This window comes from Vitis vinifera, chromosome 6 (assembly GCF_030704535.1).
Source record: "Vitis vinifera cultivar Pinot Noir 40024 chromosome 6, ASM3070453v1".
Lineage (NCBI taxonomy): Eukaryota > Viridiplantae > Streptophyta > Magnoliopsida > Vitales > Vitaceae > Vitis > Vitis vinifera.
Window position 1 is genome coordinate 2,577,825 of NC_081810.1, and position 17,364 is coordinate 2,595,188.

The 17,364-nt window shown below is 35.5% G+C and overlaps 1 protein-coding gene across 3 annotated transcripts; it reads right to left on the reverse strand.

Moving 5' to 3' along the window:
* Positions 1-761: 761 nt before the first annotated feature.
* LOC100260310 (uncharacterized) lies at positions 762-17,222 on the reverse strand. Of its 3 annotated transcripts, XR_009465818.1 has the most exons (13): positions 16,585-17,222; positions 16,129-16,202; positions 15,222-15,305; positions 14,775-15,068; positions 11,550-11,689; positions 10,773-10,860; positions 7,847-8,029; positions 5,900-6,061; positions 4,987-5,180; positions 4,258-4,408; positions 2,925-3,090; positions 1,643-1,835; positions 762-1,076 (listed from the first exon to the last, which is right to left on the reverse strand). XR_009465818.1 is itself a non-coding variant. In XM_059737383.1 (12 exons), exons 1-12 carry the CDS (start codon positions 17,009-17,011, stop codon positions 1,765-1,767), a joined length of 2,034 nt encoding a protein of 677 aa, XP_059593366.1. In that variant the 5' UTR covers positions 17,012-17,222; the 3' UTR covers positions 1,392-1,764. The 3 variants fall into 3 exon arrangements, 1 of the variants encoding a protein (XP_059593366.1); XR_009465819.1 differs by lacking the exon at positions 5,900-6,061; XM_059737383.1 differs by lacking the exon at positions 762-1,076 and having other exon boundaries at positions 1,392-1,835.
* Positions 17,223-17,364: the final 142 nt, after the last annotated feature.

Below are 17,364 nucleotides of genomic sequence, written 5' to 3' on the forward strand. Positions count from 1 at the left end.
AATTCACGTTTTCTCTCTCCTTGGGCCATGCACAAGGACCAATAGCAATAAAGGGCCACAATTTTAGAAATGAAGAATCAAGAATGTGATGTTTGTATTTGGCAAAACGTTGAGGAACTGGACCCTCAAATTTAATTAGAGGTGCCCCACCTCATGCCGACTTCCAAACTACATTGTCTTTGATAAGATTGTCTACCCTTAGTTCACGGGATTTACAAAGTGCACCTACTATATTAGCTCCATACGGGATTTAAAAGCTGTACTCATATGAGCCCCAAAAGGCATCCATTTGCACATGTCTTTCAATTTCATTTATTGCGTAGGGTGCATGACAAGAACATGTAAAATTAAAATCAAATGTCATTTTTTTATTTGGAATTTTCCATTATAGGAAGAAATTTTTTTATTTAATTTAAAATTTTGAAACCATATACAAAATTTCCTTGGCTTTGTTCCGAATACAAAATTTAATCATTTCTCTATTAAATACAAATGTTAATAGCTGATCTTCAATTTGAATCCTTCAAGTTTTCAAATAGAATTTGATTATTAAGGTGGTATTTATTTTTTAGTTGAATAAAAAAATCAAAATATTTTATTTTTTTATTTTTTTTAATTCAATTAAAAGCCACAAATCATATCAATGAATTACTTTTAATTGAATAAAAAACACCACCCACCATTTTTCTTTCTAAACGTCATTTAGTTTATTGAAATATCTTCACAAGATATTTAGGTGTAATTAAACACGAAGACGCGTCTGAACTAAAAATTTTGTTTAGTCGAATAAGTGATTGCAATTTCCTCACCGCTCAAATCAATCCATTTAGCATGCAGCCAAGTGGGTCAAGATGGTAGGTGTGGAATTGAACCCCAATTATTGGAAAATGGGTGCCCCATCCATCTTCATGGGAGTTTGATCTTAAGCCAAGTTCTTTGAATTCTAATATAAAGATTACATGATATAAACACCATTACACTTGTTCAAAGAGTAGTTCGAGAAACCCATCACACCTGATTTGCCTGCTACAATATGCGCTTTCGTCTACTTCTCCAGGGATTTTTATATGTCAGATCTGCACAACAATCAATGAGGCTTAGTTTTTTTATTTATAAAAAAATTTTGGGTCCATAGCCATAGGCTAGGACCAACATGCATATAGTTGAGAGTCTTGGTCCAATCCTCTTGAAACTCCCATTAAGATTCCAGAGGGAGTGATGAACTGTGATCACATGGTATTATGGATAAGGACATTAAATTTATTTATTTTGGTACATCACATTCAATGATTTTATTTATGATGGACAGCACACGTTCGTGAGTCCTCAGTTTCTTCTACCTGCACTAATTTTTCCAACCACCCATACTTAGCATAAACTTTGGACAGTTATACTAAACTATCAATCAACCATTAGGGGACACCATCAAATGCTACAAGCACCAAACATGACGCAGCCATCTTCGGGTTTATTAACACTCGTGCAAGCCCTAAATCAAGGAGTAATGATTCTGTTGAATTTTACCAAAGAGCAGCTTCCCTGGTTAGCCTTTCCCACTAAACCCATAATATAAATAACCCTAGTTTATATTAGACTACAAGACATTAAGTCTATAGAAAAACCAAACCAGTGAAGAGCTTACCCTCTTCATAGAACCTTGTCAAGTTTGTCTTCAAGATTGATAGCCAGACGCTTGTGTTTTGTTTCCGGAACACAGAAGCAAAGTCTGATTCAAGTCAGCTAATGCCACAACGTGATGTCAATTCATGTAGCAGCTATCAGTTTTCTGCCACGTGGTGCCAGGTTTGCTTGTGTTTTTGCTGATGCAGCTCGGGCTGAAAATAAATGAATGAAGGTCAAATTTGATGGTTGATTCTCTTAGTGAGCATTTAGGGATCACAATGAGTTCATTTGTCTACATTTTAGGATACAGGGAAAAGTATTCTGAAATGGGGTAATCACCAGAGAAACAAAAGAAATAGAAATTGATGAATTAAGTAAACAAAATGACATCATCATTTGAAACATTTAAGGTGAATCCAAAGTAACAAGGTTGGCTTCTTCCTGTTGTCCCTTTTTCTTTGAGTAGTAAAGTATCACATACATATGTAGGGCACCTACGCTAGGTCTGTCCATTTCTTTGGTTGTCATCATTTATACAAGGCACCTATATGATGGAACTATTCATTAATACATCTGCCTCATTTACCTATTCCTCACATTATGTCAAATATCCAACACCGGTGTCGATGTCCTTGTGGGGCACACAACAAAATAGACATACAACCAACACCAAGTCAACTTAACTGGTATATGGCTGGCAATGAAATAAACATCAAGACACCAGAGGATTTAAAATACCAATGGAAGAGATTTCCAAAAATGGCGCTTCAACATAAGCAAAAGAGATCAGCATCAAGTAGGCAAAATCTAAGGGAAAAGAGTCTCAATGCATGGCATGGCATTTTACGTGGTGAAGCTCTATCGGCTTTAACATATGCAAAACAAAACAAGTATGCCAGTGGTGTACTAAATTCAAGGAAAAAAGGTTCTCCCTTGCCCAAGTGTGCAGTATGGTGCAGGCAGACCACATGGCCAGCACATTAGCAGCCTTGGGAAAAAGGTTTCTCCCTCTTGCCTAAGTGTCCTGTGGGCAAACATGCAGATCACATGGCCCATAAATTGCCAGTGTACAAAAATTCAGAGGAAAAGGTTTCTTTCTCTCTAGCCTAAGAGTGCAGTGTAGCATAGACATGAATACTACGTGACCAGATCATTCCTGTACATGGAGTCATTAAGAAGTCAATAAATTTAAGATAAGAAAGAGAGAAATGAAATGCACTCTGATGTTAAAGAAAGTGAAAATAATGACCCAAAAAAATAACACTGATTAAATGCAATAAAAAAGAGCCCTCATCACTGACCTCCATTCTTCTCTATTTTTCTTCTACTCCGCCATAAAAGTCGAATTGGTGTACCAGAAAACCCAGCATCTGAACGTAGTTGCTTCTCCATATAACGCCGATAAGTTTCAGGGAAAAGTTTAGCATCATTAACAAAAAAAACAAATGTAGGTGGCCTAATAGCTGCCTGCAAAAGAAAATTATGTTCACTATTAATACCCACTGCTTTTCACCAGAATTATATCCCCAACCATGTAAAACCTGTACTAGGACCTCAGTTGGTTTAAGGATGACACATCAAAATGCATTATGTGATTTATGTGTTAAAACACAGAATGGAATCCATAGAGTGAATTTTGTAACACTACATTCCAAAAGTCAGGGCACAAACTGGACCAATTTGACACTGTTTAAATTTTGTTTCCCAAGTTTTACCTCTTAATATTACAATCCAAATAAAATATGGATCATATCCAACTTCAAAATTCAAGTTGGATTCAGATGCTTAATAATGGATGGGAGCAATCATTGATAGGGTAAGTTTATAAATATTGTATTTTACTTTGCCTTACTGATTAGTAGCTAAATCATTTTTTAAAACAAACAAGGGAAAACTTATACTTTATATTAATTCATAAGCAATCCAATCCAGGTCCAGGCTTCCATCTGGATCTTGGTTAGGATATGGATCTATATCAACAAGCAAATCTTAGCTGGGACAAGACCGCTCTTCAAAGGGAATCTTCTTCCATCTAGAGGAGATACTTGTTTATTCAATACAGACCATCCATAGCAGTCACATCAATTCTACTGAGTTGTAGTAATTCCTTTTGGATCTAACCTTGTTTGATCTAGATTCAAATATAAAAAGATGGACTGGGATTGAGATCCAAATGAAACCGCTCCACATTTCATGCCCAATTCAGTATGGTGTTTAAGCATCTATATATGTGTTCTCTATTAGGAGTGAATTTGATGCCAGTACCTGCCAATTCTTCATAGAACATGACCTCTTCCAAAAGCACATTAAAGAAAACAAACTAGAAAAGAAACAGTTTTAACAACCTAAAGTCACGAGAACCTCAGCTTCATTTCTCTGCTATATCTTTGGGGCAGCTCACATCTCACACAATTGCTTATTCTCAATTTTCACATTTTCAACAAACAACATTTAGAATGTAAACGCATTTTAGATCTCATTTAACAAGAGCATATTTGTAATAATGCACATAAAAAAAAAAATAAAAAAAAGCTCCAAACATTCAATATGACGAGATAGACAAGCAGCCTCGTCAAAGAAACACAATTTAACTGGTCTTTTTACAATAAAATATCAAGAACAATGATGCAGTACCTGAGTACAATAATAAACACGTCCTCTCTTCCCACCTCTGTTCCTTGGAGGTGATTTAAACGCAAGAGCTTCCTGCACCACTTGATTCAATATGGAAGTACTTAGCCTTCTTGATCTCTCCTTTTCAACTGTACTCGCCGCAACAATGATCCTGAACCCAACACAATAAATGCAATTTGGGTGTAGTACACCTATAAGTAACATTAAAGAGATATCTATTGGCAAGGTTGTTTGGTTATTACTCATGCAATTCCCCTCATTTAAGTGAGTTTCATATGGAACAGTGATATTTAGACCCCTGGATTGCACATAAGACCAAATTCGTGAGGTCAAATTCTTACCAAGGGCAGTGACAACTGGAAGCTATAGCAGACAGTGACTATCCATTATTTCTCATTTTCAAGTCATCAGGCTAAGGGTTCAAGTGGTTATGTAAAAAGTTTTCAAATGGAATATCCACAAACCCCATTGGAAACGGATATAGTTTCCTTTTCTTCTATCTTCACAAGATTTAGTAGATGCTCATCATGCCATAAACTTCAAGGGTAACAATCCCTCATAGATGAGGAAAACATATATATAGATAAAGTACCCACCCATTTACCCCATGGGAGCCTAAATCTAAGGTTTACTAACCCAGCCACTAAGTGATTACATCATGGCCATAATATTAGTGAATGACAAAAACAGTAAATTATTATGAAAAAAAACTATCAGGCAAGGGCATACTTATCAACGCTATGACCAGCTATTGCGGTTGAATAGACAATAGGTGCCCAACCTAGAACACGAAGCTTCTCCCTGACATCCTGCTCGTAATATGTTGCAGTCTGTTGGTTTTTATTTGGTATAGTATCCCATTTGTTTACAACAATCAGGCAACCCTTCCCTTCTCTTTCAATCCTCTCAGCAATCCTATAGTCCTACAATTTTCAGCAGTGAAACATCATTTTATCAGCAAATATTTTTTCCCTTCGAGGGGGTACAATAAAAAGCAACTCATCTGAAAGCAGTCCATGATGCAGCAGTTTTGCATTGGAGAAAAATCAGCAACACAATTTCAATTAGTAACATTTCACCTTTAGATAAATAATCTCAATAATATCATGGCCTAGACTGACTAGAACATGGAAAATCTAAATCCTAGCAGCATCCAAGAGATTTGGAAGAAAAAGGACAAAAACATAAACAGATGGAATACAAGCTAGAGTAAGGCAGTCTCTATAGGAGAAGCAAGGCATCATTCTATCAAATGACATTTTCAGCTGCCAGGTCTGCCGTTCTCTTCCTCTTTTCATATGACTCACTGTACATAACAAGGTACTAACAACAAAGAGATCCAATCTCATACTGCAGTTTCTTGCACCACATTTATTTTTCCTGAGAAATGGTCTGTAAAAAGAAATTAGGGTGCAGTCTTTGTCAGTAATTACTTGCCATTTTAAATAAGGAAGAAATATAAGTGCTGGGAAAATCCCACCAAGGAAAAAGGGATGGAAGAGAAGCACAACTGAAGGTGACAAGAGATTACATCACTGGATAATTCCCACACTGTAACTAAAACTTTTCCATGCAAGAATTTGCACCAGCAGTGAAAACCAGACACCATAACTGTGTTATCAAAACCCTATGGACAAAGTACCTGTTCTGTGATACAGGCCATGGCCTCAATCACAAGAGCCACAACATCAGAACGACGAATAGCACGAAATGCTCGATTAACTGATAAAGCCTCTGTTGTGCTACCTGATGAGGCTACGGCTGCCCTTCTTCTGATTCCAGCAGTATCAATAAGCCGGTACTTCTGAACAAGAAGTTACCACTGTATAAAGTTTCTCAGAGAATTTGGAATAAAAAAAGCATACAAATATAAACCATGGAATGCATCTCATTTTTCCATCAACAAGATTATTGTTTTCAGGGGGATTGGAATCCCACTTGAGTGAGCATGAATTGAGAGTATTCTGGTAGTAGTCCATTATTTTCAAAGGCACAAACCAACATGAAGATTTAACAATATCTTTATCTCAACAATTAGTGGAATAGTGAGACAATAAACAGGGAACACACTAAATTCCTCCATCAGACTTTCATTCTCCTGTCACAAATCAAAAGCATGTTGAGTCGTTGACAGACATATTCAGTTCCTAATATACCAGTAGTCCCCATACTAAATACTCTTATTCGATATATAACTCAACCGGTGGCAGAGCCAAAAAATCAATCTAAGGGGGGCAACATTTTAAAATTTATTTCAGAGGGGAAAAACTACAAATCTTCCAGGTATAGCTTGATGGTAACTATGAAAACTTTTTGAAATTGCATGGGAATGAGTTCAACTTCACTTTAGAGGAATAATTTTTAAAATTTTGAGGGGGGGCTTTTGCCCCTCCAGGGCCTAAGGTGGCTCGACCACTGTCTCAAACCACCACTGGAGTGGAAAAATGATTAAGGACATCTGATCAAATGCGAACTGGATTGGATCACGGGTCATGAACTAAATCCAGATGTTGAATGTTAATAGGCAACAACCCAGCAAGCTGACCAATAGTGTCAGGTCTAGAGTGAACCTAGGAAGTCTCTTTTTGCTGGCATTAATATTGAAGAGACTAGAGTCCAATCCATAGACAACTTCTATGGTTGTCACCATAGTTGATTATCCTCAACTTTGGCTCCCTCCTGAGGATAACCTGTTAATGATATAGTTTGGGGTCTAATGGTCGAAAAAAGCTGAAAGATGAAGTTGCATATTTTTCGTTGGCTGGGGACTCTGGTGGGGGTGCGCTAGTTGGGTTTTCAAAGTTGCAAACAGGTTTGGAAAGTCCTAGAGATTTCCTGTGGGTTTGGTTGGGAGATGATTAAAAGACCTTGTGGGTTAGAAAGAGCGTACAGTAGCTAACCTGAGGAGTTTTAGGACTCAGGAGTATGATTTATTGGAATGAAGGACGTGTTGCAAAAAGCCATTCGAACTTCCCAAATGAGAATAATAATCAGTGACACGAATTTTTCCAGCAAAAATGGTCTTTATGAGAATAGTTGAGATCCTAATCTAAGGTAAGAGAGTATTGCCACACTCCTTTGCAATCTCTCAACCAGATCCTTTCTCTCTCATATTAGATATATTAGTGTTTCTTTGTTTTATCCATATTTTCCCCTTCGTTTTTCCATAACACGTGCCCATATAACTTCTTTTTCTGAAACTGTGGTTCCTTCTCTGGATGGAATTTCTTGGAATGCTTGGTGTCATTTTTCTGATTTTTGTCAGACACAATATATATAATTTTACATTGAAGAAGATTTGTTTAAAAATTGTATAAACATCAGGTTTCTGACTGTGCCTGTTTAGATACAAATAAATGTGATAAATCCCATGAACTGTAAAATTAGGTGCTCTGTTTATAAACATATTTGTGTGCAATAAGAATGATTCTCAACAGCCCTTCAGTTCCACTTTAAAGCATCTAATTAGTTCATACACTGCTTTGTCGAACCAATCAGTTTATTAGACTAGGTAAACATTATCCACATCATAGCAAAAAAGGAAATGAACCACAAGTAATAAAAAATTTAAATTAGTTATATGACAAACCTGGCCATCTGGTCCAGTAAATTCAGTATCAATAGCATCACGTGTAGTACCACTAACTGGACTGACAATTGTTCTGTCCTCTCCAACTAATGCATTCAAAATGCTACTTTTACCAACATTTGGTCGTCCAACAATTGCAATTGCAGGAACATAATTTTCTTCTCCATCAAGATTCTCAGGATCCTATATATTAGCATGAAAAAATTTATCAAGAACCTAAGTATATAATCCAGATGAATAGGGGAAAATATGGGCATGCTTATGGATGATTGAAATGAAAGAACAAATTATAGATTACACAAAGCACAAAGACCAAAAAAATAAATAAACCAATGAATGCCCACAATCATCACATTTTGACATAATTAAAGACAAATTCACATATATATCATAATCAAAGATTGTAAATCAAACTAGAAGATAATTGCTTTCAGTATGTGCAAGTGGACCATCATAACAAGAAATGGGAATGGCATAGGAGCATTTACCATGAGTGGTTAAGATCAGTTAGAAAATCAAATCTAAAGCAAACTTGGCATATGTTATTAATACTTCTAAATTGGATTCTAAAAAAACAAAATAAATAAATCACTTCACTCAACCATACAGATGACCTTCAACCCTGAATTGTAGAACTGAATCAAGAATGAAAAACGAAATATAAAAAAATGCAATGTTTTTAAAACTAGATAGACTGACCAGTTCAACCAATCGAACCATCCACCAGACCTTGTCTGATTCGGCTTTTGAGCTGAAGGACATTGAACTAGTCTGCTGGTTCTGATTTTTTTTTTTTACTTTCTTTTTTTTGGGTGGGGGTGGGGGCAAGGGGGCAAAACATTGAGCCCATATCATTGGGCCGCTTGATATCATGCACCACAACTCACAATGGTTGAATGTGCATTTTAAACCCCTCTTCATTTCCATATGCTTCCAATGTAGGATGGATAATTTAGAGAAAGGTCCAACATAGTATGCCAAATGGGGGCTTCAGCCTTGGACTCCAAGGTCAAGGAATGATCATGTAACCACAAGATTGCTTATGTTCTTTCGTTAAAAATTTCAAAACAATATATAAAATAACATGGTTTTTTTCAAAAAAATTTATATTAATAAATATGAAAATATTATAAGTAAAATAATGTAATGTTTTTAAAATTATAAAATAATATGATATGTAATTTTTAATGCAAATAAAATTAAATAATGGAAGGATTATAAAATTAAATAATAGAATAATCCTTCCATTTTGTAATATATATTTTCACATTTAAATATTTATTTTATTTTATTTTATAAAATTTAAAATATTAATGTATTTATATTTATTCATGATTTGATTTGATAATATCAAAGATGAAAAAACAAATATTATTGGTTTTTAATTTCTTTATATATTTTTAAATTTTTATAATTATTTTATTTTAGTAAAATATAAATTACATATTTATGATATCACCGGTTTGACCACAGTTTAACCATCAATTCAATCATTGAACCTTGAAGCGATGACTTTTCTAATTTAATAACCAATCTCATTCTAAAAACATTGAAAAAAATGATATAATTATAATACTGGGGGGCGAGAGACAATATTTGAATCATTTTAAAATATAGAAAATAAATAAAAATTCCTCTATTTAAAACAAAAGAATCAAGAAAACCCTAAAAAAATGCTACTTTAGACCAAGTTTGTTGTCAAAAGAAAAACAAAGTGCATATAAGAAAAAATGTTGAATGAAAATGACTTCCGCAAATCAACACAAAAAGCATATCAAAATCCATTCATGTGAAAATAATTTAACAGATTATAATTTTATTAGAAAAGGATAGGTAGTTGCAAGTTTTACTCAAAATGCTTTTTCATTTTATTAGCAAGCGAGTTGATGATAACAATCTTATAGGATCCCTCCCTCTCACACATTTTGATAAACTTCAAAGTTCTCATTTAGGATAGCTTCTTTTTTTAAAATTTTTGTTGGAAGTTGAAGCGAAAGTCAGTGTCACAATTTTTAAAGGGCAATAGTGGTATTGTAAAAGTTATATTAAACATGAAATTACTTCTTGCATAAGCCAAAATAGAGCTTCTACAAGAAGCAACATTTTTCTAGCTTCCATACTAAGTTCTTTTTTAAGCTACAAGCTCATAGAATAAAAGTAATCAAACAACTATAAAAGCTCTTGTTGATCTTAAAAAAAGAGTTTTTGACTTCTTACAAGTTGATCCAAACAGAGCAAAACTTACTTTGAAAAAGGTTCTAAATTTTATCACTTCCCATCAAATATTATTAAGAGGTAGAAAACTTATAAAATTAAAATTAAAATTAAAATTAAATCCCCACTTTCTATAAAATAAAAAATAAAAATAAAAAATAAAATAAAAAATGAGCTCTGCACACCCCTCAAAAGAGTCAACTATGTCATGGTATCATGACCCCAATGGATATTAAGTTAGAAAAAGAAATTACTTTAGGCATGATCCAATTTGTATTCCCTAATAAAAAATAAGAAGTGTGAGGAAAGGAGGGGGAGGGAGAGTCACTTGAGCAACTCTAAAACCAAATACTACCAATGAGTGAATGACTTTTCCATCCACCTAAGGAACACCTTCCAAATTAATTAAAATTGTAGGGTTGGGCCACCAATGAGAGGAGCCTAGCCATTCTTTTCAGGAGAGGTTTCCCTTGTACATTCTTTTGTGATATATCTTTTTGTACAAATCTCCTTGTATAATGAAGTTTTTTAGTGTCTGGATCAGGTTTGTATTTTTATGAGAAGGATTCCTCAGCCCTCTCATTAACTCTTTATAAGTAATGAATACATTTCTTGTTTCTGATAAAAATAAAAATTCAATGATAGCCTGATATTGAAATCCTGATATGACCAGATTCCCATAATGAAACAGGAAGTATGGAATTTACAATACCTCTATTTTTTTTAATCCTGAACAAACAAGATCAAGCAGCTCTCCAGTTCCAGTCCCAGATACAGCAGATATGGGAAGTGGAGTAAACCTAGTCAATCAACCAAAAAGTTATGCACATAGTTTGTCATAACAATATATGCAAATAGCTAGGCAATTCTACCATCGACCACAGATAATCTCAAAAGTTAATTAATATATAACAGTTTTGTTGACTGCTATAGTGTAACAGTTTAGGAAATCTTAATTGCTATCTACAATCATATATCACAAAGTTTGAACCTTCAAAATGTTCTGGTTGAAGTTTGGATGGATAGTTTTATGATGTTTGAACTTGTCATTGTTCTGTGTCATGTTTTTGGCAGGCTACTTAACTCTAAAACACCTGGAAAATGACAGAGCTTGTAGTCCTAGAAGTATTATTACTATCAGAATATTCACATGTATACATATCAGCATAGCCACACATACATGACTCCCCTTACAAATTCAGCATAAAACAATTTTTTATTATAAATAAACATATTATTGCATTGAATGGTATATACAAAGAAGGACAAGAAATCGTTTCATGATATACAATCGCTGATCAGAAAGTAATTTAGTCAGAAAACATATAGACAAAACCATATCCTCTGGTCTGAGTTTTACATATTAATTTATGCAGACAATTTGTCCAATAAATAGGCATTATTTATTAGATAACTCAAAGAAATCACTAATTCGCAATTTCATTGAAGGACAATGAACTGCAAAGAGAAGATAAAAAAGACTGCTCACCCCAAGGACCAAAATTCTAATGCTTGCATGATTCCTTTCTTTGGAGATTCACACTTGTTCACAGCAAGAACAATACACTTGTTTGAGTAATTTTTACGTAGCCAATCTGCTATTTCCACATCAGCTGCTGATAGACCTGCCTGTTCAGTATTTTTTACATTACTGTTTTACTAACACAAGAAGATATTACTGTTTTACTAACATGAGAAGATATTTGCTTGCTCACTCAAGAAAATAAGAACTAGGCAATGTAATCATGAATTCTAATGAATAAAGAAAGTCCAGATAATTGTTTAATTCCAAAAGAACGAAGCATTTACCATCACTTGTCGGATTAAGAATATCTTAAATCCATCCCTGTTCAAGATGGTACACAAGAGCAATACATTAACTACAAGACTGCAAATTCAAAAGTACCAAGGCAACAAAATGCAAATTCATAGCACCCTTTCCAATATGCCTATTTATTTTATGTCCTTGCTTTGTATTCCAAGAAGAGTCAGATTGAGACTAGAGCAAATCCTAAGGGGAGATTGGAGCAAATCCTAAGGGACTTTCTTTGGGGAGTCGGGGCTCTTGAGTCGGGGCCTCGTTTAGTAAGGTGGTCTATAGTTTGTTCAAATAGAGGAAAGGGTGGCTTGGGAGTGAGGAATTTGTCGTTACTCAATAAGGCCCTCCTGTGTAACTGGAGTTGGCGGTTTGCAATGGAGAGGGAGGCTCTTTGGAAGCAAGTTATTTGCGGTAAGTATGGGGAAGAAGAGGGAGATTGGCGCTCATTTCAAGTGAGAGGAAGTTTTGGGGTAGGTTTGTAGAAAGCCATCAAGAAAGAATGGGATATCTTGGGTGGCAGTATGGCCATTTCTGTGGGAAATTAGAGGGTGAAGTTTTGGAAGGATAAATGTTGTGGCGACAATTCGTTGTGTCTCTTTTCCCTTCTTATTTGTTATAGCATTGTCTAAGGAGGTTTGGGTTGAGGATGTTTGGAACCATTCAAAAAAGGGTGTGTGTTCCTAGATTCTCTAGGCGGCTCAACAATTGAGAGGTTGTGATTGTGGAGCACATTTTTTAAAGACTGCAAGGAAGGAAGGTGTGCAGGGAGGTAGATTATTAGGTGGTTTGGACAAAGTCAAAAGACGGTAAATTTGCGGTCAAATCTCTTTATAAGGCTTTGGAATTGGAAAGTCAAGGCAAATTCCCTACAAATGTAATTTGGAATTCATGGGTGCCACCAAGGGTGGGCTTCTTTTCTTGGGAGGCTACTTGGAATAAGGTCTTAACTTTGGATCAAATTCAGAGGAGAGAGTGGCCTTTGGCCAATAGATGTTACTTGTGTCTCTCAGAGAAAGAGACACTTGATCACTTACTATTGCAATGCAATGTGGCTAGGATTCTCTAGCACTTGTTGTTTTCTCTTTTTGGTGTATCGTGGGTGCTTCCTTTCTCAGCTAGAGAGACCTTATTAGGGTGGCATGGCTCTTTTGTGGGTAAGAAAAGGAAAAAAGTGTGGCAAGTTGCTCTTTTATGCCTCTTCTGGACTATTTGGAAGGAAAGAAACAGTAGAGCTTTTGAAAACGAGGGGCGTCCAGTCCAAGGGCTCTGGGCTTGAGCTAAGGTGTATTTAGTTGTCAACCCTTCTTCCATTGTTGATTTTGTAGGTTGGTTCGATTCTATTTAAGGGAGTGTTGTGTTTTGTTTTTCCCCTTTTTCTTTTTTGAGGCGCTCTTAAGCATCCTTTGTATACTTTTTGTGTACTTTGGGGCTCCTTTCTAGAGTGTCTTTCTTAATATATTGCATTTTACCCATTAAAATAAAACAAAAAACAAAACAAAATGCAAATTCTCTTGGAACTCAAAATACAGGAGGGAATTTTATTAAAAGGAAAAAAAGTATTGTAAAAGGAAGGTCAGGTATCGTTCAAGAGTCTTAATGATATTCTATAATCTACTGCCTAGGCCATTCTACATAACAAAGTTCTCAAGGCACTTCAAAAGCAATCTCTTGGGGCCCAACAAGGGATAGATGAGAACTTCATCTAGAAGCAAAGTCAATATCCAGGAGTTAAGCCCTTGCTTGGTAACTAATCAGGCAGGCTAGTGGCAATAAATCATACACTTGTTCATTAGTGTCTAACAAGAATCCCGCAAGGAAAAGTATGTCAATTAAAACCATACACGCGAGTAATCAAGACCTCATGTTTCAATATTCATGAACTAGGGCCCTAGTATGCATGATGGACCACATCAAATCATAGCCTTTGTTGCTCCTCTAGTAAGACCAGAACTATTTTATTTCCACATCACTCTCATTGAATTATTAAGGAGGAGTAAAAGTATATGTTCACCATGCGCTTAGCAAACCACCAAAAGCCCTCACAGGAAGTCACAATTGATTCATCCCCACAACAGACCACTAATGCATGTACAGCCAAGCATTCATTCCAATAAAAATATAAAAGATTAAAAAAAATAACCAAAAAAAAAAAAAAACCCTAACACCTAATATTGGCACCACCCACCCACACCTCAATACTTTTGACAATTGCTATTATACACAAGGACTTCTGTAGCAGATAGAGATTTTCCTTGATTAGTTATCATGAGATCTCCAAGAAAGACTAGTGTTTTGAATGTAAGCTTATACTTCTAAATCTTGAATCTTTTGTACAACAATACCCTCTTGTTTCCAAACCTTGGGGAGCCAACATAATCTACTGTTGAACTATCAATTTTCCTAAAAATTTAAGTTTGTAGGATTTGGACTCAATATGGATATCATGCTCCTTAACACCCTCCCTCACGTGCAATCTCATACCCGCACGTGGATAGATACCGTAGAATTGCAACTTGGGGAGGAGAGATACCAAATGTGGGAAACAAACATGTAAATTGCAAAGAAGTGGCTTGAACTCATGACCTCTTGCCAAACCAGGCTCTAATACCATGTTGAACTATCAATTTTCCTAAAAGCTTAAGCCTACAAGATTTGAGCTCAATATGTAAATCATGCTCCTTTAACATATATATATATATAGATAACAGCAATCAATGAGGTTAGAAGTTGCAGTAAACCCAGTGTATTGTCATAACATGTGTCTCTCACTCCTATCAATAAATCATTAATTGCATATAATATTAAGAAGAGAAGGAAGAAAATAAATGAAACAAAAAGGTTCATTAGAAAGAAATTATTCAGTACTCAAGTAAAGAATAATAGAATGAACTCTACCTGGCCATCGACAAGAAATATAATAACAGATGATTCTTCTATAGCTGCAGTAGCTTGTTTCTCAATCATTGTAGGCATCCTTGCAACAGCTGCTTCCCTGGAGGCAAGTGGAATCCCATCCATACCAATGGTTTTTGTAATAGCTAATTCTTCCATAACATTATCTTGTGATTTTGAAATTGTGAGGACACCTCCAGTATCTATCACCATGAATTCATAATCTCCCCAAAAGGCTCTACCATAGAGGCGATCACGAGTAACACCAGGTTCATCCACTACAATTGCCTTGTTACCCTGAGAAAAGATAATAGATAACAGAAAAATTCACCTTTCAGAATGTTGGAATATCGAAGATATGTAATCTAGGAAGTTGGAAAACATGTCTGGGCATTGGAGCAAATAAATGTCTAACATAAAAATTAGAATCCAAAATCGATGATTAAATACCCCAACAAGACGATTGAATAATGCCGATTTACCAACATTTGGCCTCCCAACAATGGTAACCCTCGGAAGAAGATGGTCAGGAATCTGCAGATGGAATTTCAAATGAGTCATAACTCATAAGTGAATGTGAATGCAAGATTCTCTCAATCCTCTTCAAAAGTTAAAGAGACACAAAATTGCATTACCAATGGATAACCAGTTTAATTTCACTAAAAAAAAAATGCTATTTCAAAAGAGTCATAACTCATAAGCATATATGTATGCAGGCTTTTTTCAATCCTCTTCAAAAGTTAAAGAGACCCAAATTTGCATTACCAATAGATAACCAGTTTAATTTTGTGAAAAAAAAAAATGCAATCAACTAATTTATTTTTCTAAGGAATATATAAATAAACAACCTCGAGTATATATATGCATTCTAAATTCCTGTTGAACTTCATCATATTTACATAATACTAAAATACCAAAGAGAGCTTCATCATTATAGTCATTCTTCAAATTCATACTTCATATTTAAACCATCAGGTTTCTATGTCTTTCTAAAGAACTGGCTCAAACTCTAAGGTTATATGTGCTATATTTTGAGAACAGAAATTCCTACTGTGTATCTGCTTTAATCAGTTCTTGGTAAAGAACAGAAAAGAAAGGGGATATCTAAAATTTCTACAGCACTTTGATTCAATTTGATTGTGGATTGCAGCTCTTACAAATTCCGGGCACTATATTTTAGTGTGAATTTCTTTGTGCAGAGAATCTTGGACTTGGTCATCCTGTGTGCTTACTTTTGCTTACTACTATTATCATCAGAAAGAAAAAATAAAGGGGAAAAAAAAAAGCAACAATAAAAACTAGCAATCCGGCAACTATAAAAAACAAGAGAAGAAAATGAGCCAAGGCCGATGCTTACAACATTTCTAGTCGTACTTTTACTCTTCTTCTGCTTTCCACCCCTTCCCTTTAACTCATTTGCCCCATCCTCCTCTGAGATGATCAAATAATGGATACGCACATTAAGCTACATCACATTTCACAACACCAAACTACAAATGGAAATATCTCTTAGAAAGGATTTCAAATAGAATTCTTTCCCTTATATTTCCATGGATATTTAAACATAAAGCATAGGGAAAATTTGTCAAGAAAAAATTTCTACTCACATTTTGCATTTCATTTCTTTCCCTCACAAAAACATTCAGATACATATAAAGACAAACGCTATCAGACTAGGGATATGGTGTAATTTGTACAAATTAAAACCATTTTTTCATTGCATCTGTTTGGAGAAGCTATCCGGAGTGCATAGCTTTGCAGCTCCAATTGCGTCACCGAAATCCTTGTCCCAAATAATAAAATCTCTACTCACCGATGCTCAATTGGCGTGACAAAAATCGAGAATACTCTCGAACAGCATGCTTCGCTTCTTCCTCGAGCGCATCGACATCGAGTGAATAACTTCGGTTTGCAACCTCTTCATCATCATCATCATCATCATCATCATCATTATCAACGCCACCATCAGAGTCATCAGCTTCGTCGTCTTCTTCTTCTTCTTCTAAAAATTCTTCTGATTCTGATGCCCCGGTATCGTCGGAGAACTGTGCATTTGTCTGCCGTGAAATGCATGGAGGAAGAGTCCGCTGACGATGGAGGTGAGGGAGAGTGAGGGCAAGGGAGAGAGAGTGTGAAGAGGAGGTGGCGAAGACAGGCGGAGGAGAGAGAAGAGAGAAAGAAACCCTAGGAATGGGAGGGAGGAGAGAGAATAGGGCTCTCGAGATATCCAGAGTCGCCATTTCTGTGAGTTGTGTGTCCAGTGGAGGTTTCTACGCGGGGATGTTTATTTATTTTATCCCCTCGCAAGAAACAGGGAGTGGCGTGGCGCAACACTTCGAGAAACGACGTCGTTTTCAATTGCATTTCCTACAAATATCTGACGCGATCCACCATCCAAGTTCTCCCGTAAGCTACATCCTCCGCTGGCAGAACGAATTCACTGTTACATTGAACTCGTCTCTTAAAAAATGTCATAAATTTAAATTTATTTTTAAATTCAAAAAATATTGTTAATTTTAATTTTTTTTATATTACGATTTTTAAAAAAATACACTACTCCAACAGAAAACCCTTCATAATTCCTCCTCCCCCT